Raw genomic sequence first — 27,104 nt, 5'->3', positions numbered from 1 at the left:
TTCTCACACACCTTCAAATAGTACAATCTCCCTAAAATACAGAGACCACAGTACGCATTCCCAAAATCCTACACTAAGGTTGTGTTCGAATACTCATACTAACCGCACTATTTGTGACGTAAATTGAGTAGGTAGTATACGGTATGTTAGTATGGGTATTCGAACACAGCTTAAGTGTTCACTTCCACCCATAACTTAATATTTTCCTTTAAAAAAAAAACATCAAACAGCAAGAAAAGCACCAACTTCGTAACACAAATTGATCAAACTAACAATTGGGGAACCATTGGAGTGTTTTGTCCAGTAGCTGCTGACATTATCATACAGTGCCTTCAGAAAGTACTCATACCCCCTTGACTTTTTTCACATTTTGTTGTGAATTTAAAATTGATTAAAATTTAGATTTGTTATCACTGGCCTACACACAATACACACCCATAATGTCAAAGTTTTTTTTACAAATTAAAATTGAAAAGCTGAAATATCTTGAGTCAATAAGTATTCAACCCCCTTTTTTTATGGCAAGCCTAAATAAGTTCAGGAGTAAAAATGTACTGAACAAGTCACATAATAAGGTACATGGACTCATTGTGTGCAAAAATCACATTTAACATGATTTTTGAATGACTACCTCACAATTATCTGTATGTGTGGGGTACAGAGGTAAGGTCCCTCAGTCGAGCAGTGAATTTAAAATCGTTTCAACCAAAACACCTGGGAGTTTTTCCAATGCCTCACAAAGGGCACCCATTGGTGGATGGGTAAAAACAAAAAGGCAGACATTGAATATCCCTTTGAACATGAGGTTATTCATTACACTTTTGATAGTGTATCAATACACGCAGTCACTACAAAGATACAGGTGTCCTTCCTAACGCAGTTGCCGGAGAGGAAGGAAACCACTCAGGGATTTCACCATGAGGCCAGTTAGAGTTTAATGGCTGTGATAGGATAAAACTGAAGATGGATCAACATTGTAGTTACTCCACAATAATAACCTAATTGACAGAGTGAAAAGGAAGCCTGTCCCTAATAAATCATTTTCAAAACATGCCTCCTGTTTGCAACAAGGCACTAAAGTAATACTGCAAAAGATGTGGCAAAGTAATTAACTTTTTGTCCTGAATACAAAGTGTTATGTTTGGGGCAAATCCAATGCAACACATTACTGAGTACCACTCTCCATATTTTCAAGCATAGTGGTGGCCGCATCATGTTACGCTTGTAATTGTTAAGGACTGAGAAGTTTTTCAGGATAAAAAGAAAATGGTATGGCGCTCAGCACAGGCAAAATCCTAGAGGAAAACATGGTTCAGTCTGCTTTCCACCAGACACAGGATAATAACCTAAAACACAAGGCCAAAGTTGCTTACCATGTTGCTTACCATGAAGACAGTAAATGTTCCAGAGTGGCCAAGTTAGTTTCGACTTAAATCTACTTGAAAATATATGGCAAGACCTGAAAATGGTTGTCTAGCTTCGATCAACAACCAATTTGAGTTTGGAGAATTTTGACCAGTATAATGGGCAAATGTTGCACAATGCTGGTGTGGAAAGCTCTTAGAGACTTACCCAGAAAGATTAACAGCTGAAATTCCTGCCAAAAGGTTGCTACAAAGTATTGACTCAATGGTGTGAATACTTACGTAAATGAGATCTGTATTTCATTTTCAAAACATTCTAAAAACCTGTTTTCACTTTGTCATTGTAGGGTATTGCATCGATTTAATCAAGTTTGAATTCAGGCTGTAACACAACAAAATGTGGAATAAGTAAAGGGGTATGAATACTTTCTGAAGGCACTGTAGCTGATATGAACACTAACAAGCGCATGTTGTGCAATGACGCTTTTCATAGGGAATCACTAAACCGCACATTCTCTTGAAAATAGCTTTCTAGCATTGATGAGGGAATGTGTGGGGCTGTAAGAAAACAAAAAAAAAGGTGCAAAGACATTTTTACAGGGTTATACAGTATTTCAGAAATACAACAGGTTTACTAAAAAGGTTTGTTTTCCAACATTCTGCTCTACAGGAGAAAGCGCTACTGTTCATACCCATCCTATGTCAGTAAGGCAACCAGAAGAGGCCAAACACAAAGATAAAAACAGCCAGCAACTAGAGGTTAGTTTCACAACGCCGAGTAGTAGGGAACTTGTGGTGTCCGTGGCGTGTGCAGCCATCCATGTTCGGAGGAAGAAAGGTTTGGAAGGCCAAGGGGGCAGGAGCAGTATGGTGACCAGTAACACCCAGTCAAAGTGACTACCCAAAGAGTCAGAGTACAGTAGACCAACTTCACATCATCATGGGGGCTGGTTTTGCATTGCTGGGCTTGCGTCCAGAGGACGCAGGCCAGGGTACTGCAGGCTCATTTCAGATCCAGGACCATAGAGGCCGGGTTCTCCAAGTAGTCCCTCCACAGGTTGGAAAACCGCGCCATGGTGGCCCCGTCGATGATCCGGTGGTCTGCCGACCAGCTGACATTCATGACGTGAGCTTTCACCACCTCGTCCCTCAAGTTAAACCTTGGCAGGACCTGGAAGGGGCATAAACATGTCAGGAGATGATTATTCATAAAGCAATCCAGACATCCATAACTATCAAATAAATATAAATGTAACAAGTCCAGACAATGTCATGAGGCTCAGTCAGGCGTCTGTATCGTGTTGACACCTCCCAGTCAGCTGGCCACATGCCCACTGAGCTGAGAACTAGCACCAACACTCAGCTCCCATTATCAGCTGAGGTCCGTACCCCTGCGCTACTCATCATAGCCAGCATTGACAACATAACTGATAATGGTAAAGTAATATACATTTTCACAAACCTGGATCTTTCCAAGAGCGCCAATCGCCACCTCAGGAGGCAGAATTACTGGCTTTGCATAAGTGCCTCCAATCTGATTCAATGGAAAACACAAATACATGACATGTAAAGACTGAACAAATGGCTTAAGCAAGCATAGGTCCCAAATAATGCAGCCGCTAGCTGTCAATTACTATTCAAGTTAGCATTAGATGGCTACTAAAATAGCATTAGATGGCTACTAAAATAGCATTAGATGGCTACTAAAAAATGCCAACACGGCTTTTAATTATGAAAACGTCAACATTATCAAATCACACAAGGTTTAAAAAATATATAAATCTGTTTGACTTATCAGTATCACTTTAAGCTCATCCTCCCAGCCATTAGTTTCCCCTCCCCTCCCCAGCTCACCGAGCCGATGTTGGAGAGGGTGAAGGTGCCTCCTGTGAGGTCGGCCGTGCCCAGCTGGCCCGTGGCGCCCAGGGTCTGCATGCGGTTGAGCTCCACTGCGATCTCAAACACACTCAGCAATTGCACATTCTTCACATTGGGCACCAGCAGGCCCTGGCTCGTGTCCATGGCCAGACCAATATTGTGGGATGCCTGGTGGTGGAGGAGGAGACAAATCAGCACATCTCAGAACCAGCTCGAGTTCTCAATCACTTTGAAGAAAGGATGAGAGAAATGTCATGTCTGTGTTCATGTTAATTAGTCATTCTAGTTCTACGGCCAGCATTCTGCTCGCTGTGAGCAAGTATCCCATCTATTTGAATATACACTACATGACCAAATGTATGTGGACACCTGTTCGTCAATCATCTCATTCCAAAACCATGGGCATTAATATAGAGAGTTGGTCCCCCCTTTGCTGCTATAACAGCCACTCTTCTGGGAAGACTTTCCACTAGGATGTTGGAACATTGCTGCGGGGACTTGCTTCCATTCAGCCACAAAAGCATTAGTGAGGCCGGGCACTGATGTTGGGCGATTAGGCCTGGCTTCGCAGTTGGTGTTCCAATTCATCCCAAAGGTGTTCGATTGGGTTGAGGTCAGGGCTCTGTGCAGGCTAGTCAAAGTCTTCCACACCGATCACGACAAACCATTTTGTATGGACCTCGCTTTGTGCACGAGTGTATTATCATTCTGAAACAGGGAAGGGCCTTCCCAAAAATGTTGCCACAAAGTTGGAAGCACAGAATCGTCTAGAATGTGATTGTATGCTGTAGCGTTAAGATTTCCCTTCACTGGAACTAAGGGGCCTAATATGTTCCCGTGTCAACCTCTAACTTACACAAAGACAACAAACCTGAGTATCTCTTTATTCATTTGGGCATGGTTATGAAATTCAAGATGTAGGATGGGACATAAACCTAAACTTTAAATTAGTAATTTCTCTGAACAGGGGGGAACAACCAAATTCACTGAGAATACATTAGATAGGATGAAGAAACAATACTCAGAGCCGCAGCTCTTGACTACTTGTTTAACATAGAACTGATACTGTAAACTTGTTGTCGGGGTGGTCTGTGGATGGCTTTATACCATTTCTTTGGATCCCTCATGTCCTACTCATTGTAAAAATAAATAATAAAGTTTGGTCCAAATCGGATGTTAGGTACTATAATTTATTGAATATTATGAAACCTATTAAAAAAAAAAAAAATTTTTTTTTTTTAAATGGCCAACTTGGGTGCAATCAATTAGCTTACATTTCACAGATTTAAATTATATTTCAACAAAATAATGTTGCGGGAATTCTAATCTTATCCGTTTCTAACTACAGGAACAATTTCAGAACAAATCAGGTTGTGGGTGTCATGGCTTGTTGAAATGACATGGAACGACCCAGCTGTAACCACACTGGGGCTGTGACAGCCAAGCGATGAAACCTCACAAGTGTTTGGCGTAGCCCAATATCTCCTACAGTCAACCCTTTAAATAACACCCAAGACGTTGCCAGACCCCTGGTGGAGTTAGCGCATACACCGCTAGATAAACACACTGAATCTCTGAAGGGCTAACAGTCACATGTACAGGGTAGCAGGTGTGATTGCAGAGTACAGTGAAAGTCATAAGCTCCGACATGCAGGTCTAAGTGAAATAAAATGACAATGCTAATAAAAAAAACGATAGAACTATATACACATAACTGTAGCAGTGATTAATACATGTCTATTAGGGTGGAGGCAGAGTATAGACTTGAGGCGGTGGGGGGACCATGTGAAATAAAAACAAAAATAATAAAATGAGGGAAAAAAACAAAGTAGAAATCTGCAATGTTTTATCGGAGCTTGAGGCGAGGCGCCCTCTTAAGCTTGCTGCTACATGCCAGGGAGATTGATTGTGGAGGCTGCTTAGAGAGCGCCCTGCCACAAGATGGATTAGCAAAACAGACAAAAAGTTGGTCCGATATCCCGGGTCTGTTCAATGTACGTGCGTAAAGCTGGCACCGGACACAGGGCATGTAAACTATGTTGCTCATCAGAAACAAATGGAGGCGAACAATAGAAAATAGCTACAAAAAATAAGGACCTGTAGGACATAGCCATTACTTTCGGGGCGAAGACTGCATTTGGACGCGACGTCACCTCAGAATCGCCTTGGACAAACTAAGTACCGGAAGGGTGTATGGATAACTTGGAGGTCCCCAACATCCCCACAAGAAAGGAGATGTCACAGGAGAGAATCTTCAGATCCAGACTCAGTGATTCAAAAGAAGGCCTCTCACAGAGCATCCAAAACCAAATCCCAAGCGGGCGCAATAGGTTGAGAATCCGTAATCTAATTCCTATGAATGAAAAGTGTTGAGCTGGGGAAAGACAGCTCATTTTGGGGTTCATTTGAACCAGAGACCGTGTGTTGGATAATAACATGGTTGTGTCCAACCCTGCTTGTTCCCTCGACTCTGCTTCCAACCACCAATCGCCTACGGGCCCATAACCTGTATCACTAGACACCTCATTAGGGACTAGTGAACTACAGACAGAAAGCAGCAATGAATCCCAGTAATGCACAACCTATGGGAGGGGTGCCCCCTTGTGGAATCATCATAGGGTTTGGTTTCAATACTTCAAAATCAAATGGTAGGTCCAGGTAGTCACAAAAATAGATGGGGGTTGGTTTAAATGGTGATTTTAATGAATGGAGTGAATTTGGAGCGGCAGTTTAAGAGAGCGGTTGGAAAGGACGTGGAGCGCTGGGATTTTTGACCGCTCAACTCCACTCATATACTCTGCTCCCACCCTGGGGAGATTCAGATGCCCCTCTGGTACCACTCGTTCAAGGTAGAGGTCGACCGATTATGATTTTTCAACGCCGATACCGATTATTGGAGGACCAAAAAAGCCGATACCGATTAATTGGTCAATTTTTTAAAATGTATTTGTAATAATGACAATTACAACAATACTGAATGAACACTTATTTTAACTTAATATAATACATCAATAAAATCAATTTAGCCTCAAGTAAATAATGAAACGTGTTCAATTTGGTTTAAATAATGCAAAAACAAAGTGTTGGAGAAGGAAGTCAAAGTGCAATATGTGCCATGTAAGAAAGCTAACATTTCAGTTCCTTGCTCAGAACATGAGAACATATGAAAGCTGGTGGTTCCTTTTAACATGAGTCTTCAATATTCCCAGGTAAGAAGTTTTAGGTTGTAGTTATTATAGGAGTTATAGGACTATTTCCCTCTATACCATTTGTATTTCATTAACCTTCGACTATTAGATGTTCTTATAGGCACTTTAGTATTGCCAGTGTAACAGTATGGCTTCCGTCCCTCTCCTCGCTCCTCCCTGGGCTCGAACCAGCAACACAACGACAACAGCCACCATCGAAGCAGCGTTACCCATGCAGAGCAAGGGGAACAACTACTAGAAGGCTCAGAGCGAGTGACGTTTGAAACGCTATTAGCACGCGCTAACTAGCTAGCCATTTCACTTCGGTTACACCAGCCTCATCTCGGGAGTTGATAGGCTTGAAGTCATAAACAGCGCAATGCTTGACGCACAACGAAGAGCTGCTGGCAAAACCCACGAAAGTGCTGTTTGAATGAATGTTTACGCGCCTGCTTCTGCCTACCACCGCTCAGTCAGATACTTAGATACTTGTATGCTCAGTCAGATTATATGCAACGCAGGACACGCTAGATAATATCTAGTAATATCATCAACCATGTGTAGTTAACTAGTGATTATGATTGATTGTTTTTTACAAGATAAGTTTAATGCTAGCTAGCAACTTACCTTGGCTTACTGCATTCGCGTAACAGGCACAATTTTTTTTTATTTAAAAATAATAACCAAACAACGCAATATACGGAGCAAAATCAAGCAAGCTGAAGAAATAAGTTTTGTCCACTCCTTGTGGAGTGCAACGAGAGAGAGGCAGGTCGTTATTGCGTTGGACTAGTTAACTGTAAGGTTGCAAGATTGGATCCCCCGAGCTGACAAGGAGAAAATCTGTCAGCCCCTGGACGAGGCAGTTAACCCACCGTTCCTAGGCCGTCCTTGAAAATAAGAATGTGTTCTTAACTGACTTGCCTAGTTAAATAAAGGCATAAAAAAAAATCAAAAAAATACTAATAATTGTTAAAAAAATACCGATTTCCGATTGTTATGAAAACGTGAAATCGGCCCTAATTAATCGGCCATTCCGATAAATCGGTCGACCTCTAGTTCAAGGGGTACCAGAGGGGCATTAAACATGGAAAGCTAACAATACACGTTATGCTTCTGTGAGATCGCATGACGCCCAGCCCCCTTTTGGACACAGAACGCTCCTGAAATGGCTGACGTAGTACCCAGTTTGCTGTAACAAAACGTAGGGTACAGTCGTACCAGTAATGTTTTTGTGGAGCGGCGCACTAGTCGCCCAGATCCGTGCTAAAGCCCTCCTAACCCAAACTAGCTGCTCGAAGGGCTGCTTTCTCAGAGGAGCATACAGTGTGCCCACCGAGAGGGAATTCCTTATCCAAAACAGATTAAATACGGCCTCAAGGGCACACCTTCTTGAGGACAAAGTAACAAGGCTGATGCGCATCGCAAGCTGCTCCAAGGAGTTGTAGTTTTGACTTCCCAACCGCAGCGGCTCACTTTGAGCAGGCCAAGGTCCGCCGCAAACACAAGTAAATTAGAGGCAAATTGTGTTCGTCACGCCCGGTCTAAGCAGCTCTGCTTCCGCCCTAGGCAAGATCAACATATGCCACCCGTGTCTTGGATAGTATAAAGATTTGGAATGGATTGACAGACTAGAGTAGAGTAATGATGTGTATCTGGTGCATTTCAGTTGAGCTTACTCAGTAGCACTTGGCAACAATGTTTTTTCCCCAACTATTCACATCAGAGTTACACAATGTTGCAATCACTCGGCAGCCAACTGTCTATAGTAGGAAACAGAGTTGGTGTCAATAAGCCACATATATCACACGATACAATTCACGACCTCATAGTTCAAATTACAATAAACATAATCCAGAAGAACTGTAAAAAGGGATATCATTTGAGTTTTGGAAACAAGTGCTTTCATAAAATGCACGTGCCTCGTTTCACAGGAGCATTGTAAAAAATAAGCCTTAACTCAATGAACCAGCCTTAACGAATTTCGTTTACTTACATATAGAGTTTGATTGTCCAACAACAGTTTTATAATTTATTCATTTTGTGACCACCTAATGTCCTCTTTCCACTGCTGTGGTGCTGAATCGCAGCGGGAATGGTGAGTGGGGCGGGCCTGCCCGGTCATGCCTAGAAGGAATCCAGCTTTTGTCAAATTAAGATCAAGTTCAATTTTAGCTAACAACCCTTTTCCTAAGCTTAACCTAATTCTCCTAAACTGCTTACAAAAAGTCAAATCTGACATTCAATTTGACAAATGCTGGATCCCTTCTAGCCATGACCGGCTGGCCCTGGTGTTCGTAGACAGCCATGTTTTGTTATTTATTACTCCTAATTAAAATGTTCATGCCTAGGCTAAATTAAATTAGAGTCCGGAAAACAGCTGTGTTTCGTTCTATATTCATTTAAAATGTTCATACAAATAGCCTATTGGACAGGTCGCTCGCAAATGATATAAATATACTTCGGCATTGTGTTTTCTTACTGTGTAGGTGACTTGTTCAAGGCAAAATGTTTCTTTTTTTAAATGATACTTCATTATGATTTATAGCAGGGATGAAGACTCAACGGTTAATATTTTGCTTTTCAATAAAAATCTTTCATTTTGGTGTAAGAACATTGTTCTACTTTTACCTCAACTTTACAGGCTAATTTCTATTCTGAATCATGTAGTAACCAAAACATTTTTGATTCTTCAAAGTAGCCACCCTTTCCCTTGATGACAGCTTTGCACACTCTTGGCATTCTCTCAACCGGCTTCATGAGGTACTCGTCGAGTAGCCTCCCGTAACTGGTGATGGAGCGCACAAGAACCGTGTTGATTGTGGGCAGCCACTCTGACCAAAGACTCAATCCATCTCCGCATCCCACAACTCAAACTAGAGGTTGACGGGGGAGTGAAAATTAATTCCAGTCCTGTCTTGTCAAAAATGTTCCCTGTATGTCCTGATCCCGCAACAGTTCCATAACCCCGGAATTTTACTGTCCCGTGCTAATTTTTATGTGCAGAAATCAGAAATAACTTCCTCCGTTAGCTGCTCGTCTGTCCCCTGTTCTGCGTACAGAATCGCTTTAGTGGAAACCAAGACTGCTCTCAGGGCAGGCCTGGTTGTAGCTACATAGTGCCTTCAGAAAGTATTCACACCCCTCGACTTTTTCCACATTTTGTTGTGTTACAGCCTGATTTAAAAATGGATTCAATTCAGATTTGTCGTCATTGGCCTACACACAATACCCCATAACGTCAAAGTGGAATTATATATTTTTTCAAAATGTTTCAAAATTAAAAATGTTGAAATGTTTAAGTCATTAAGTATTCAACCCCTTTTATGACAAGTGGAAATAAGTTCAGGAGTAAACGTGTGCTTAACAAGTCACATAAGTTGCATGGATACACTATGTGCAATAATAGTGTTTAATGTGATTTTTAAAATGACTACACCATCGCTGTACCCCACACATATAATTATCTTTAATCTACTGGTAGATGAAAATAAATACATTTAAAAAATAAACTACATTTAATATCCGTTTAAGCATAGTGAAGTTATTAATTACACTTTGGATGGTGTATCAATACACCCAGTCACTACAAAGATACAGGCGTCCTTCCTAACTCAGTTGCCAGAAAGGAAGGAAACTGTTCAGGGATTTCACCATGAGGCCAATGGTGACTTCAAAAACAGTTAGGAGTTTAATGGCTGTGATAACCACATTGAGACTTTCTACTTACCCAGATGGAAAGGGGATACCTAATGCATTCAACCGAAACGTGTCTTCCACATTTAACCCAACCTCTGAATCAGAGGAGGTGCGGGGTGGGTGCCTTAAATCAACGTCATCAGCGACTGGGAGCAGGTCTTGTGGGGGTTAACTGCTTGCTCAAGGGCAGAACGGACAATTTCTTTCCCACCTTGCCGGCTCGGGGATTCGAACAAGCAACCTTTCAGTCGAATTAACTTATGACGTGCAACTGTGTATTTCTCCTCTTGCATCTGAGGAAATGACCATAATTTTTTTTATTGGTTTTTAATAAGCAAATTATATTAGGCCTCACTCCAGAACTTCACTCCCTTTCCTGTTCCTGTGTCAACCTCTAACTTACACAAAGACAACAAACCTGAGTATCTCTTTATTCATTTGGGCATGGTTATGAACCCAAATCCAGCTTAGCCGTCGTCATCTAGGTCGCATTTTTAGCAATCTTAACGCATTGCTATAGCCAGGCCAAACAATCCGAAGAATACAATTTTTTTTTGTGATTAGGAAACTATAAGAATCATACAAACTCCAACACACAACGTCCAGGGGTGAGCACGCTCTACCACAAAGGGACAGTTTAGTTGGCTCAAAGTAAGACAGACAGTCTCGTGTTCCAATTGTTTGTTTTAGTAGCGTGAATCGTTCCTGTCCACACCGAGATGAAGAGCGGAATAATGGAAGGAATTAATTCTAGCCTCACACTTATCACCTGTGGAAGGCGGGGCTTCCAGTGAGGAAAGGATTTCATTGGCCTTGTCAGGAGTGATTTTAGATTTTCAACCGAAGTTGTGAGAGTGCGACTCCCCATAGTATGTTGTACCAAAGTTGACTGACTGAAAGGGAAGCAATGTCTCCCCAAAACCATCCCCCCTTCCTGCAGCCTTACCTTGTAGGTGATGTTCTGAACAGCCTCGTCCACCGAGGCGTTGAGGATAGGGAAATGGAGAAGGCCCAGCGAAGCAGCCTGCTCAAACAGAGAAGATTATGATTATCTTCAAATAACATTTTATTTGTCACATGCGCTGAATACAACAGGTATTTACCGTGTAATGTTTACTTACAAGCCCTTAACCAACAATGCAGTTAGAGTGAAGACAATATTTATTAAATAAACTAAAGTAAAAATAATAATAACACAAAATACCAATAACGAGGCTATATACAGGGGGTACCGGTACGTAGTCAGTGTGCAGGGGAACAGGTTAATCGAGATAATTTGTACATGTAGGTAGGGGTAAAGTCACTATGCATTGATAAACAGCGAGTAGCAGCAGTGTAAAAACGAAGGGGGGTGTCAACGCAAATAACCAAGGCCTTACCGTGTAAGGGTAGCCATTTGATTAATTGTTCAGCAGTCTTACGGCTTGGGGTAGAAGCTGTTAAGGAGTCTTTTGGACCTAGATTTGGAACTCCGGTACTGCTTGCCGAGAACAGTCTATGACTTGGGTGACTAGAGTCTTAGACAATGTTTTGCTCTCGATGGTGCTCTCGATGGTGCAGCTGTAGAACTTTGAGGATCTGGGGACCCATGCCAAATCTTTTCAGTCTCCTGAGGGGGAAAAGGCGTTGTCGTGCCCGGACCATGATAGTTTGTTGGTGATGGGGACATCAAGGAACTTGAAACTCTCAACCTGCTCCACTACAACCCCATCGATGTGAATGGGGGCGTGCTCGGCCCTCCTTTTCCTGTTGTCCACGATCAGCTCCTTTGTCTTGAGCACGTTGAAGGAGTTGTTGTCCTGGCACCACACTGCCAGGTCTCTGACCTCCTCCCTATAGGCGGTCTCATCGTTGTTGGTGATCAGGCCTACCACTGTTGTGACGACAGCAAATGTAATGTTGGTGTTGGAGCCGTGCTTGGCCACGCAGTCGTGGTTGAACAGGGAGTACACGAGGGGCCAACGTGTTGAGGATCAGCGTAGCAGATGTGTTGTTGCCTACCCTTACCACCTGGGGACGGCCCATCAGGAAGTCCAGGATCCAGTTGCAGAAGGAGGTGTTTAGTCCCAGGATCCTTAGCTTAGTGATGAGCCTTGAGGGTACTATGGTGTTGAACGCTGAGCTGTAGTCAACGAACAGCATTCTCACATAAGGTTACTTTTGTCCAGGTGGGGAAGGGCAGTGTGGAGTGCGATTGAGATTGCGTCATCTGTGGATCTGTTGGGGCGGTATGCAAACTGGAGTGGGTCTAGGGTTTCCGGGATGATGGCGCTGATGTAAGCCATGACCAGCATTTCAAAGCACTTCCTGGCTACCGGCGTGAGTGCTAAGGGGCGTTAAGTCAGTTACCTTCGCTTTCTTGGGCACAGGGACTATGGTGTGATCCAAACTGCAGCAAGCAGGCTATTTACCCAAATCCTCTGGCATAGTACTTCAGGTATGACGTGCAATGATTCTTTCATGATACCCCTGTAATAATGAAGTTTCTGTGCAGGGCATTATAACACTTCAGTCACTTTACACAAGCTGCTACCTCTGTCATAACAAGAGTACATGATCTGGCATGAGCTTATAACACTGACATTTCAACATCATAGCGAATACATCTTATTAGGTGTTACCCCATGCATTTAGGCAATAGCGTCACTTTGACACTAGACATGTCACCTCACAACTTCATATTACATCATGTCAGGAGTCAAAGGTCACCTTGATGAAGAAGGGCATGTAGCTGAGCTTGACCCCGCGACCCTCTGACAGGCCCTTCAGCTCCTTGCGCAGCTGCACCAGCCTCGTCAAATCCACTTCATCTTTATAACCAAAATGGGGGATCTTCAGAGCTGCAGTCATGGTCTTCACCATTGCTTTGTGGAAACCTGGTCGTTCAGAAGAACACATTGGAAAAAAAGGGATATGTTTTGATGAAGCCAGTACTATATTGCTAAGTTAACACCTGTCCGGTCAGGTCACTTTAGACTGTTGCAAACAAAGCCAGAAGGAAGTTGTTTGGGCCCTGGACTGAACCTAGATTGAGAATTTAAATACAGTGACTAGCTTTTTGAAACCCGTTCAAAACATCACTGCTACTCTAATTATAATAGACTATATTTAACCTGTCTAGCTAATACTATGAGTTATTCTCTGAATCAGAAATGTATCCCAGAAAGCAAACATTTATTGGAACCATTAACCATCTCTGTAAAGCTCACTCTACCTTTCAGAGGCTCAGTGCTATCCTTGCCCGTGAAGACGGGCCTGGAGACGACAGGGAGCGGTACACTTGGTGGGGGCTTCATCTTGGGCATGGAGGCCGAGGAGGGGGCGGACGCTGCGGGAGGGGGTGGCTGGATCTCATGGAATGGGGTCAGGGGTAAGATGGCCCCTGTCTGTTTGGCCAGGAAGTTGAGGATGTCCTCTTTGAGGATCCGTCCGTCTCTCCCGGTACCGACCACTTCACTCAGCTTGATCTAAGGAGGAATGGAAAGTAGGCGGCAAAGAGGTAAATAGACTGAATCATCACAAAAGCCTGGACACCCTGTAGTTGGCCATTCCAGGTTTAAAGGGGTGGTGCTAAATCTTGTGCAGTAGTGCCATCTTGCAGTGAATGCATGCTTGCATGTGTATGTGTCTGTCTTTTAATAACAACTCACATTATTCTCCATGGCTAAACGACGGACTGCAGGGGTGGCCTGGGTCTTGTGTCCCTTGATTTCCTGGTGTGTGTGCTCATCGTTTGACATCGCCGGGGTCTCCACAACATCCTCCTCATGGGCCACCTCTGAAAGATCGACCAAAGTCACTATCCCCACCTTCCAACAGAAGCCAACGTTGTTTTTGAACTTAGATATTTTGGTGTGTCCCAAAATGTTTTTATTTATTATTATAAACGTGACCCAGGTAATACGAACAGGCTTCAAGTTTCAGTTCTATTGTTCTAAACATTTGATACATAAAAAGTTGGGAGATTCCCATTACGCCATTGTTGGTGCTTTGGCGGCATACCTACCCGGACCGGGCTCTGTCTCGATATCCACCAGGGGTGTGCCCACTAAGGCTGTGGCATCAACCTCATAGTAGAGCTTTTTAATGACACCGTCATAACGACTTGTGATGGTGACAGACGCCTTGTCACTCTGTACCTCACAGATGCTGTCAAACTGGGAGACTTTGTCTCCTTCCTTCACATACCTATGGGAACAGAAAGACAACCTTAACATCTTTCTCTTGGAGTAGCTATGCTTAGTAATCATTGAACTTGTGTGGCCTCTAGTGGCAACTCTTTTAACAAAACGTAATTCATATACAGCTTTGCATGTTGCTGTACTATATTTTGAAAACATACCATTCCTTCACCGTCACCTCCATGATGCCCTCGCCAATATCTGAGAGTTTGAATGGCAGAATTGGTCCTGATGTGACTAAAGAAAGCAAATGATCATTAAAAATGAAACATCCATTCTTTAACCTATAACTTCCACATAGCCTTTCGTGCATTTAAGATTGTTTAGTTTACTGTCTGTACGGAGTAGCATCTTCCTTATTCCACATCCCTGTGCGCCGATTCCGAAGCCTACTTACCATAACTGGTGTGGAAAAACCTAGAGCTGCACAGCTGAGGGATGAAGACAGTGTGGGGATGACGGGTGTAGTCTGGTCGGCCAGTTTGGACCCTGGAGCAGCAACGCTTGTACCGATGTGCCAAGAGCTGCGAGGATAAACGAGAAATAGATCCATGTCATGATCAGTCATTAGATGGGGTCGCGTTTCAGGACTAGGCTTTGTTAATGGATACTTCTATACCGTTTCAGCATCTAAAGATATAGCTAGCATGACTTCGTAGCTTTCAACAGTTGACTAGCTGCAGAGCAAGTTTAGTTTAACAATCTAATGTTACACACACACACAGTACCAGTCAAAAGTTGACACCTTTTCATTCAAGGGTTTTTCTTTATTTTTACTACTTTCTACATTGTAGAATAATAGTTAGGACATCAAAACTATGAAATAACACATATGGAATCATGTAGTAACCAAAAAGAAGTGTTAAACAAATCTAAATATATTTTATATTTGTGATTCTTCAAAGTAGCCACCCTTTGCCTTGATGACAGCTTTGCACACTCTTGGCATTCTCTCAACCAGCTTCATGAGGTAGTCACCTGGAATGCATTTCAATTATAGCAGGTGTGCTTTGTTAAAAGTTAATTTGTGGAATTCTTGTGACAAGGTAGGGGTGGTATACAGAAGATAGCCCTATTTGGTAAAATACCAAGTCCATATTATGGCAAGAACAGCTCAAATAAGCAAAGAGAAACGACAGTCCATCATTACTTTAAGACATGAAGGTCAGTCAATGTGGAAAATGTCAAGAACTTTGAGAGTTTCTTCAAGCGCAGTCGCAAAAACCATCAAGCGCTATGATGAAACTGGCTCTCATGAGGATTGCCACAGGAAAGGAAGACCCAGAGTTACTACTGCTGCAGAGGATAAGTTCATTAGAGTTACCAGCCTCAGATTGCAGCCCAAATAAATGCTTCAGAGTTCAAGTAACAGACACATCTCAACATCAACTGTTCAGAGGAGATTGCTTGAATCAGGCCTTCATGGTCGAATTGCGGCAAAGAAACCACTACTAAAGGACACCAATAATAAGAAGAGACTTGCTTGGGCCAAGAAACATGAGCAATGGACATTAGACTGGTGGACATTTGTCCTTTGGTCTGATAAGTTGAAATGTGAGATTTTTGGTTCCAACCGCCATGTCTTTGTGAGACACAGAGTAGGTGAACGGATGATCTCCGCATATGTGGTTCCCACCATGAAGCATGGAGGTGGTATGATTGTGCTTTGCTGATGACACTGTCGTTGATTTATTTAGAATTCAAGGCACACTTGACCAGCATGGCTACCACAGCATTCTGCAGTGATACGCCATCCCATCTGGTTTGCGCTTAGTGGACTATCATGTTATTCAACAGGACAATGAGCCAACACACCTCCAGGCTGTGTAAAGGCTATTTGACCAAGAAGGAGAGTAATGGAGTGCTGCATCACCCGACCTCAACCCAATTGGGATGGTTTGGGATGAGTTGGACCGCAGAGTGAAGGAAAAGCAGGCAACAAGTGCTCAGCATATGTGGGAACTCCTTCAAGACTGTTGGAAAAGCATTCCAGGTGAAGCTGGTTGAGCGAATGCCAAGAATGTGCAAAGCTGTCATCAAGGCAGAGGGTGGCTATTTGAAGAACCTCAAATATAAAATATATTTTGATTTGTTTAACATGTTTTTGGTTACTACATGATTCCATGTGTGTCATTTCATAGTTTTGATGTCTTCACTATTATTCTACAATGTAGAAAATACTAAAAATAAAGAAAAACCCTTGAATGAGTAGGTGTGTCCAAACTTTTGCCTGGTTCTGTATGTATGAATGAATGAATGTAGATACACACACTTTCCACCATAATGTCTCTTGGATCACCAAGATTAGGATCTGTATTTATCTATTTCATAATTATTGATCAGATATTATGCATTTTACCACAATTTCCACAACAGTTTTCAAAGTCCCCAAAATGTAAAACAAATTAAGATAAAAACTTTTTTTTACATTTCTCACCTAATAAAAAGGCCTGATAAAAAAATATTTAAATTCAAATGTATTTAGTAATTTCTCTCATTACACATTTCCTAAATCTTGTATTTGTTGTAATTATTTGTGTATACATGTTATTTTCATGTACACATATTTGGATAAAGCCCAAAAAGCACACTATCAGATTAATCCAAAACATTTTATTTTTCCTAATATATCCTAAATATTGGTGCATTACGGTAATGAAAAGCATGTTTCAATAATGTGTGTTTACAGTTTTCCAATGGCAAACTATGACTGAGCTCTATTAGAAATTCAGTAACCCAATACATGAAACTGTCATTTGTTAATGCCAAATGACTTGCATAAAACAACCCTTATTTTACCATAAGTACTGTAATTACGTGCATGCATTTTAAAAAGTGGATTTTTTTTTACAGGTAACATTGGTTTATTAGACGTGTGGTTCTAAGATATTTTGGATGTATTACTAAATTGAATGGGATTCTATGCGCAAATGGCATTACATGATATGCATATAAACTACCTAAATATGTCAGATATGGACCAAAAGCTTTCTTGGGATATCAAACAGTAAAGCTAAAACAGGTACATTTAAAAAAAAGTGGGATATCCTCTTTTACGTGGCGGATGCTCTTTGCTGAAAAACAAACTCCAGATTGTCACTTAGTAAATTAAATGGGGTTTAGAAACCCATATTTCATGACAGCCCTGCTTAATCAAATACCTGATTTATACAAAATAATCTACACAAAAATGTGAAAGCAGTGGTCTTAGTAATTAATTAAAGTCACCAGCACAGCACACCCATTGAATATACATTAGAATTATCTTATTATCATTGCCTTATTTAAGGATCTCATTACCGAAACTGACATAAAAATGTGGTAATGATTAGGGCTGTTGCGGTGAACGTATTACCGCCACATCGGAGGTCATTAGTCATGAAGGCAGTCAAATTCCACATGACCGTTTAGTCACGGTAATTAGGCTTTTCCAAGCTCTGATGCTGCTGCTGGTCATTAGTAGCCTACCAAACCTGCCAACTGCCTGGTACTCAGCACTCCATTGTCCCTCTAATCACACACTTCATGTGAGCCCATGAGCTCATGTTGTGCAACATTTCTATAGGCTATGCAATTGCGGGAGAAAACAGAGTGATGGCTGCTAATAAAAAGAGGAGGATCCCATCAGCTTTCTATAGGCTAGGCCTACTATATTTATTTCTCAACTTTCCTAATATTAAGCACATTGCTTATATTTACAACAGGAGCATAGCCTACCTGGCTGGCATGAAAATAACACATATATTATTTAGTATTTGTAAAGACAAGAAATCAAGAATAGTCTGATGGGTGACAATATTAGCCTATCACTTGTGAATTATATACTATCACTTGAATGATGCCCAGCATAAGAAACAATACCTTTTTTGTTGTTGTCTTTTTCGAATCAGTTGCACACCTCATGTAGCCCAGCCCATAGAAACCTTATTAAAACATATTGGCCTATCACAACTAAAGTGGCCAAATAACTTCTTAAAATGAAGCACATTAATTCGCTTTACAAGGGGTGTAGAGCCTAACGGGCACATATAAGCAACGAGTAAGTTTCAAGTTTGGGGAAGATCATTTATCATAAAAATGCACCTTTATAATAAAAGCATTACGTGGATAATTGCATTTGAGGTCACTTTTGATAAATGGTGTTTTCCGCTAATGGAACATTTGCGCTTATAGCCTACTACCATGTGCGCATTGCTGCTCTTATAATGTGAAGAAATAGCCTAATAGTTTATCAACATTTTAAACTAAACGTTCTGATCTGTTGCATCAGCCACATTGAATCAAAAAAGTTTTTTTGATGCTAGTGGTTGTATTAATTTGGGATCGCTCATCCCACAACTGTCCCAGACTATGTTTGGAATATTTATTTCACAGAATAGGTTGACTTTTGTACTATGGGGGATAATAGATTGACATAGGCTAGTGCTTTTGCTGTTTGTTAGGCCTACATAGTAACTGATGAAAAGTAAATGTGGAGAGTTCTTCCAATATGCACCTCGGAATTGTAAAGGACGCACGCAGTTGCGTCCCCGATGTGTCTGTCTTCACTTGTAGCCTGTGAGATAGACCCGATCACGTGACTGAGAGCCGAGCCGTGTGAGTGAGACATGGTTTGGATTGCGCAGCACACTCGGGGAGAAAGGCACAACGCAGCACTCCGGGCCGCAAACGGCATGGTCTTTTTTAGGGTGCATTACAGCCACAAAGGGGATGCCGCCGTGAAATTTGAGGCATTATCAAATGCTTGTCAAATTGTGAATGAGAGACTAATGAAGTGTGTACAGCCTGCGCCAAAAAGAAAAGCAGAGCTCATGCCTTTCTAGCGTCTTTTTTCAAATCATCATTGGAGTCACATCATGCAGCCTTACAATGTATTAAAAATCAAAACATATAGCCCAATGTTTGTAGAACAACTAAAGTTACATTAATAAAAATTGAATTATATTATGATGAAATGTTGTGATGTTTTTGTTCGTTTTGGACTTCAGTCAGGGTTTTTCAGTTCGGGCACACACATTTTTTTCCTCGAGACCAGCTGAAGTTCGGGAGACAAAGTCTACGCCCCTTCATCCGTGATTGGTCAACAGTAAAAATTCTTAAATAAAAAGTCTGTTGTCATTCAACGAGAGACTACTTGTTTTCATGCACATTTTTTCATTGAGAAATACTGCAAACATCTTAGTTAGATGTAAAATGGTACGACTAAGATCTTGGCAAAAACATCCAAATTAATTACAGATTTCTTGAGTTATCTTGGATTCATTCTGACTATTTTGTGGAAGTGTATACTGGCTACGGCATCTCAAAATGGACAAACAGTACTATTGCAGCTTTTTTGTTGTTTTTCAAGTGAAGGTCTTAATGGAGTATGCGAGCACATTTGTTCATTAGCCGCCCGCCGAACTGAAGCATGCTGACGCCTTAAGGACTGCTCCTTTAGATGATGCATCATGGGTGAATAAAAAAAATAAAAAAATAAAACGAGTTACTACAACAACTTGAAAGTGTTACAGTAACGAGAAACATGTCCACGAAGTGATTTTACTAATAAATATTATGTAAACTTCAACTAGTATACAATTTGTATGATTTACTCACCAATTACAGCAACAGAGTGTTTTATTCAAATAAATTAGGTTTTTCTAAAGTAAAATTGTATAAAATGACTCAAGAATTTAATCCGGATGCATTTCGTTAATGAGAATTTGGGTAGATAATGTATAAAAATTCAGGCAAAAATGTAAAATGTATTTAAAATGAGACACTGTGCTATAAACTAAGCATTGTAGTCTTCAGAATGATACTTAAAGGTGCATTATGGTTTTCTTACACAATTTTCTACTGCCATGGTTTCATGAGAATCACCCAGCCATTTGTGGCAAAGTTGTTTAGCTATTTAACTTATTTAAAGTGGAAACTTTTGTTGCAAAGTAGGGCTGGGCGATATGGCCAAAATATCATTTGGTATTTTTCACATTTTTGACGGTATTTTATGTTTTTGATTAATAAAAGTTCTAAATTTTCTTTATGAGTAGTGCGTGACCGTAGGGTGGCAAAACACATTCTAAATGATTTCAATGGGTCTTTCTCAATTCTGATTATTTTATACTGTTCAATTGAACTTCAACCTAAAATAATTTCCTGCATTTCCATAAATTTTTGCATTTCCTGCACTCATTTGAGATCATTTCCACACTGCCACGATATGGCCAAAAATACTAGGCCTTACTTTTAACCAAATGTTGCAATTGCGATTAAGATCAAAACACTTGTGTGAACTTTTGGAATCATGGAAATAGAATGTTTATTATAATTCTATAGTTAGAATACAAATAATAGTGGGCACTTTGAATACAGTGTTGTTTGACATGACAACGAATGAAAATGCCATGGACGAGTTATTGTGAGAGGATAGGAACCAAAGTGATGTTCTGTGTTTCCTAGGGGACCCTATAATCTTTGGCTACATTATATCTTTATTCATATACCCAACATATTCATGCTTCGTCTATTCCTCCAAAATGAAATCTACAATCGGCTTCCTCTTTCGCAATGAAGCCTCCTTCACTCATGCTGCCAAACATACCCTTGTAAAACTGACTATCCGACCAGTCCTTAACTTCGGCGATGTCATTTACAAAATAGCCTCCAACACTGTACTCAGCAAATTGGATGTAGTCTATCACAGTGCCATCCATTTTGTCACCAAAGCCCCATATACTACCCACCACTGCGACCTGTATGCTCTCGTTGGCTGGCCCTCGCTTCATATTCGTCGCCAAACCCACTGGCTCCAGGTCATCTATAAGTCTTTGCTCGCGCTCCAGCAGGTATATTTCACTGGTCCACCCCAAAGCCAACCCCTCCTTTGGCCGCCTTTCCTTCCAGTTCTCTGTTGCCAATGACTGGAATGAATTGCAAAAATCACTGAAGCTGGAGACTCATATCTCCCTCACTAACTTTAAGCACCATCTGTCAGAGCAGCTCACAGATAACTAGCCCATCTGTAAATAGCCCACCCAACTACCTCATTCCCTTGTTTTTTTTTCTCCTTTGCACCCCAGTATCTTAACTTGCACATTCATCTTCTGCACATCAATCAGCAATTATTTCGCCACTATGGCCTATTTATTGCCTTACCTCCCTAATCTTACTACATTTGCACACACTGTATTGTATATAGACTTTTCTATTGTGTCATTGACTGTACGTTTGTTTATCCCATGTGTAACTCTGTGTTGTTGTTTGTGTCACACTGCTTTGCTTTATATTGACCAGGTCACTGTTGTAAATGAGAACTTGTTCTCAACTGGCCTACCGGGTTAAATAAAGGTGAAATAAATAAAATAAATAAATATAAATTTAGAAGATACTGTTGCAAACAACATGCTGATTTAGGCCTCCACCAGCACTGGTATCAGGCTGTATTAGCTAGCAACGTTTGCTCTGACTCAGTACTTTTATTAACTAGTTAGCTAGCCAGCTAACTAGCGATTAGCATTAGTGCCTAACATGATTTAGCTTAACTTGCTAAGAAAATACAAAGTAGCTGTTTACAGATGTAAGAAACACAAACTAATAATGTTGTAATTATAGAACGCTTGTGGATTTATATTAAGATCAAATTGGAAACAACATTGTTGTCATCAACATTGTTGCATTAACCATGTAGACTGAACGAAAGTGTCTCGTGGTCAAGCAACAACAAATGCGCTCCTTAAGTGACAGGGGGGTGGGACTTGGTCTAAGTGGAACGCACAAAATGAGTATCAGCCATTGAAAAGTGTAAATTTACTCAATTGTAGCTGGTCCCATCAGATAACATGGCACACGTTAGCCCTATGCTAACCTCAACAGGTCGTACCGATTATAACTTCTTCAGCCTATGAAAGATTTTAGACTTTATATCCACCAACCAATAGCATTTCTTAAAATTAGGGATGCACGAAATAGTAAAAAAAAATTATAATAAAAAAACAATAAGAATAAATTGGTGAACATAACGGAATCGGCTGATATTAGCGTAAAATGGCAACATCGGTATCGGCCGGAGTCTATTTTAACGGCGATGTTAAATACCGATGTCAAAGATACCGTGCATACCTATATAACGTAGGTACATGACGTAATAACTCCACGTAAAATGTTGTGCTACAAGTGCAACACAGCATTCCTAACCTAGCCACACAATGTCTGCTGTGTGGATCGAGCAGTGATTTGAAAGAGTAAGAACTTCAGCGACACAACTCAAAGGTGAAATCCATTAAAGCCAAGATAGTGGAATTCATTGCCCTTGACAATCAACCGTTCTCTGTCGTAGGTGATGTTGGCTTTCGCCGACTGGTCGAGCACCGGTACACACTACCAAATGCGCTATTTTTCAGATGTTGCCTTACCGGAGTTACACAGTAATAGCGTCACTGCTATTAGCTTCACGACATACATACTATGGAACACCGTTTGCATCTTTGTGTGTCAAAAAAGATACAGTAGCACTATCAAAGCTGTACAAAACAAGTCTTCAAACACGCAAACACTGGCCACGAACGATGTGTTTACAATACCGCGTTTGTAATAAAGCATAATTTGTTCAACCGCAACTTCTGGGGTAGCTAGCTTTAGCTTGGTACCTAGCTAGCACCAATAAAACCAGCCTGAAAACAATGACCAGCAGAAGCTGCAGTTATTTTCATTATTCTTATCAATGATTTAGGAATCCTTGTGAGTAAGTATTAGCTAGGTTGCCACTTGTTTGCCTATTGAAATTGAACTTCAGTTCATGAAAATAAATAGCTAGCCAGCTACTTAACCCTGTTGCTCAAAGCTAACGTTATAAGCAGCCAGCTAGCTTCATCTGGCTAGTGATGCTCGACTAGACCGGGTTATGTGTTGTGAAGCTAGCCACAATAAGGATTAGGCAAAATAGTGGAATTTGCAGTTTTTCTCCAAAATAAAAGTGGAATTGACAGTGATGCAAATTAATACTAATAGTAGAATTATGCCATACCTTTATTTTGAAGGCTATATGCAAAGTCCACTATTGTGGCTAATCCTTAGTGGCTATCTTCACATAGATAGTTCTTATTTGATTAATGATGGTCAGACCTGTCTCATAAATTAGGGTTATTTTAGATGATGACACCTAGCTATATAGTTAGCTGGCTAACTATAGCTACTGAAACAGATTATGTTGTGTTATTTGACATGTTAAATAGTGTTATTTGACACATCTTTTTTTACACGCAAAGACCCAAACGGCGTTCCATAGAAATCCTGGTTGAGAATGACACGACTGAACAAATGAACAACGAAACAGCACAGCAAGTAAAATAAATTGGTTTTGATTATGTTTTACTGGTAATGGGGACATAAGTAAATGGCAACAAAACTTTTTGGTCAGTGTGGTGTGTGTGTAACCTTTATTTAACTAGGCAAGTCATTTAAGAAATTCTTATTTACAATGACGGCATACCCCGGCCAAATCCGGACGACGCTGGGCCAATTGTGCGCCGCCCTATGGGACTCCCAATCACTGCCGGATGTGATACAGCCTGGATTCAAACCAGGGACTGTAGTGATGCCTCTTGCACTGAGATGCAGTGCCTTAGACCGCTGCGTCCATGTGTGTGTGTTAACTATACTAGAATGCAGCTAAAAATTTAAATATCGGTTAATGGTATCGTTTTTTAAGCAAGGAAAATATCGGATATCGGGAAAAAAACGTCATATCAGTGCATCACTACTTAAAATAGGTCAACACTGGCCACTAGAAGGATATTTTGAACCTACAAATTCAAGGTTAACTTGTTTTGTTGGTCTGTAACAAAATGTGAGTCAACATTGCACTGATGCATCCTTGACTAGGCAACTAGCTACTACTGTTAAACATTTTCACTTCTTCATATACATGACAAAATCCCACGTTATCAGTTTCACACACACATCTATGTGCTTTTATGGGGAAAATAAGGTCCTTACATGTAAGTTCATCGTAAAAAAAAAAAGCTAAGAGCCTTATGGAAATAGCAGTCTTGTACTGTGGGCCATCATCGCTTCTCAGTGGCAGACACTGCTAAAGCGGTTGACTAGCAATTGATGGTGCACTTTAACCATGGGTTCGAGCCAACTTGGCAGCAAGCTTTTTTTTTAAATGACAGGGGATAAAAAAATCTGTTCACTGCCCGTCCTTAATGCTCGATTCAAAACGCATGTGACGAACTGGATGATTATAATAACGCATAGCATTAGCAGCTCTAGTCGGCTGGCCCTCGCTACATATTCGTCGCCAGACCCACTGGCTCCAGGTCATCTACAAGTCTATGCTAGGTAAAGCTCCACCTTATCTCAGCTCACTGGTCACGGTAACAACACCCACCCGTAGCACGCGCTCCAGCAGGTATATCTCACTGGTCATCCCCAAAGCCAACACCTCTTTTGGCCGCCTTTCCTTCCAGTTCTCTGCTGCCAGTGACTGGAACGAATTGCAAAAATCGCTGAAGTTGGAGACTTACATTTCCCTCACTAACTTTAAACATCAGCTATCTGAGCAGCTAACCGATCGCTGCAGCTGTACATAGTTCATCTGTAAATAGCCCACCCAATCTACCTACCTCATCCCCATATTGTTTTTATTTACTTTGCTGCTCTTTTGCACACCATCATCTGCTCATCTATCACTCGTGTTAATCTGCTAAATTGTAATTACTTTGCTACTATTGCCATACCTCATGCCACTTGCACACACTGTATACATACTTTCTTTTTTTCTATTGTGTTATTGACTGTACGCTTGTTTATTCCATGTAACTCTGTGTTGTTTCTGTCCCACTGCTTTGCTTTATCTTGGCCAGGTCGCAGTTGTAAATGAGAACTTGTTCTCAACTAGCTTACCTGGTTAAATAAAAGGTGAAATAAAAATATCAATGAGAAAGAATCTCTCAAATGACAAAGATAAACTGCTACAGTAAGTGTTGCACAAATCCATACGCAGTGTATGCCTCCAGTTGACGAACTACACTTCCTCCCCAGCTAAGTTCACACACAGGTGTTCGGAGAACGCTAAATAGCCAATTAGCACAGGTGGCCGCCTGTCTTCCGTAAACAAACGTTGTAATATAACATAAAGATGGCCGTGTGGAAACCCTATCACAAACCCCAAAACTATAAAAAGTGTGTCGTAATTTAACCTTTGATTTTAGAAATGTATTTGTCGCTGATATGAAAAATACGTAACTTGATTCCAAAACCATACCGCAAGCGATGCGTTTAACGTTCAGAACGAGCGTAGAAAATCTTAACAAAATATTACAGTACTATCGTCAGGCGCTAAAGGTAACGTTAGTTACAGTGGTCTATGAATGGGTTAGGGATGACATTGTATTGGCATTCAAGTTCAATTCTTTCAGACACACACAGCGTCAACAGTTTGAGTCAAATAAATAGTTGACTATCTGCGTAGTAGTAGTAACCAACAGATAGCAATTGTTCATAACTACAAAACAATTAGGAAAAATTGTCAATTTCAATCTCACTTCACTGTAACATAGACTAAAATTAGCTTGTTTGCTAGTCAGGCTAGCAGCTGCATGGGAAACGTCTCTAGATTGATGTACAGTAGCAGTATTTCTAAATGTATGATCCTTGTGCATCATCAACTATCTCGCAAAGCTTTCACGTCGGTATACACATTTGGAAAAACCTTAACAAACCTACCAAGCGTCTCATAAATGTGAATGAGCCTCTGGTAACTGCCGCCATCTTTGTTTCTCTTCGTCCGGATCCAACGCACGCCCCTTTCAATGGCCAATCAGAGATCAGTCACAATAGAGATTTTGCTGCGTTCATGGACCAGTCGGAACTAGGAAACACGTGCCATGTTCAACCAGTTAGCAAGTCAGAATATCCGAGTTTCTTAGTTTCAACGGGGTTGTGAACGCGGCATAAATCCACTATATGAGTCAGACATACTTTTGAGGAGATGGGAACAAGTACCCCAGACTGAGAATAAATAATATTTCCTGTCGGGTGGGAAAGGTGTCACATTGTTCCAGGTCAGACAGGTAAAAGGGTAGAAGTGGATGCTGAGTTCGAATCAAGCAGCACGTTGAACAAAGTTGGTGAAGATGCATGTCCTGAATGGACAACAGTAGTGTCGAAAACTGGAACAAAAGGGAAATTGTCTGAAATTGGAGTGGAGGAAACGTCTTTGAATGATAATGAATCGCTTCTTGTTGAGTAAGAATGCATGTGTGGGAAACCCATTTGAGGTGTCAAATGGTGATGTACACGCTGAGAAAAGTGGAGTGTGTCAGTGACCAGGAGGGAAACTCGTATTAACGTGTGTACTTTGACCATGCGTCGTCAATGGACCGCGCGATGCATTCTGGACGTTTCAGGGACATGAGCTCTCCTTCAAGGGGTGAATGAGAGTCAATTGGGCGCTAGCTCAAAAACCCAAATTAGCATGAATTTCGTCAACATTACAAATCTTTTCCGAGATAAGTAATTGGTTATCTGTTATATAGTATAGCTGGGGAATCGTGACTACGTACTTTCGAGGGAAATATGCAGGTTTCTCGACTCATACCCTGAGATTTCGTGACGATTAGTTTAGCAACCGCGTGACGCAGCATAACAACGGGAACGCGATTGGTCGACAATCTGCTGTGTGAGGCGTTACACGATCTTCAATTCATTGCCTAATGGTATTCCGATATCCTCCTTTCTCTGGTTTTTATGTGTAGGGTGACCACATCTCCCGGATTGTGCAGGACAGTCTTGCGTTTTTGCACTTT

The 27,104-nt window shown here is 41.2% G+C and overlaps 1 protein-coding gene and 1 non-coding gene across 2 annotated transcripts; both read right to left on the bottom strand.

The window, feature by feature from the left end:
- Window positions 1-1,940: 1,940 nt before the first annotated feature.
- LOC120054664 (lipoamide acyltransferase component of branched-chain alpha-keto acid dehydrogenase complex, mitochondrial-like) lies at window positions 1,941-26,531 on the bottom strand. Its single transcript, XM_039002192.1, has 11 exons — window positions 26,023-26,531; window positions 14,708-14,834; window positions 14,472-14,547; window positions 14,136-14,317; window positions 13,780-13,907; window positions 13,344-13,596; window positions 12,839-13,005; window positions 11,076-11,153; window positions 3,219-3,410; window positions 2,827-2,898; window positions 1,941-2,535 (listed from the first exon to the last, which is right to left on the bottom strand). Exons 1-11 carry the CDS (start codon window positions 26,065-26,067, stop codon window positions 2,368-2,370), a joined length of 1,488 nt encoding a protein of 495 aa, XP_038858120.1. The 5' UTR covers window positions 26,068-26,531; the 3' UTR covers window positions 1,941-2,367.
- On the bottom strand, window positions 2,639-2,777 carry LOC120055227. The gene has a single exon (XR_005477680.1). It is a non-coding gene; the product is annotated as a small nucleolar RNA SNORD94 (small nucleolar RNA).
- Window positions 26,532-27,104: the final 573 nt, after the last annotated feature.

The sequence above is a fragment of the Salvelinus namaycush genome, chromosome 10, assembly GCF_016432855.1.
Source record: "Salvelinus namaycush isolate Seneca chromosome 10, SaNama_1.0, whole genome shotgun sequence".
Lineage (NCBI taxonomy): Eukaryota > Metazoa > Chordata > Actinopteri > Salmoniformes > Salmonidae > Salvelinus > Salvelinus namaycush.
This window is presented reverse-complemented; position numbering and strand designations above follow the sequence as displayed.

Bases quoted from the DNA above. Each gene is read 5' to 3' on its own strand.
- LOC120054664 (XM_039002192.1), bottom strand. From the start codon at position 26,067: ATGGCGGCAGTTACCAGAGGCTCATTCACATTTATGAGACGCTTG. The intron at 13,908-14,135 runs GTAGGTATGCCG...TCGATCTTTCAG, and splicing joins CGAGACAGAGCCCGGTCCGG to AGGTGGCCCATGAGGAGGAT. The intron at 2,536-2,826 runs GTTTGTGAAAAT...TGCCCCTTCCAG, and splicing joins GCGCTCTTGGAAAGATCCAG to GTCCTGCCAAGGTTTAACTT.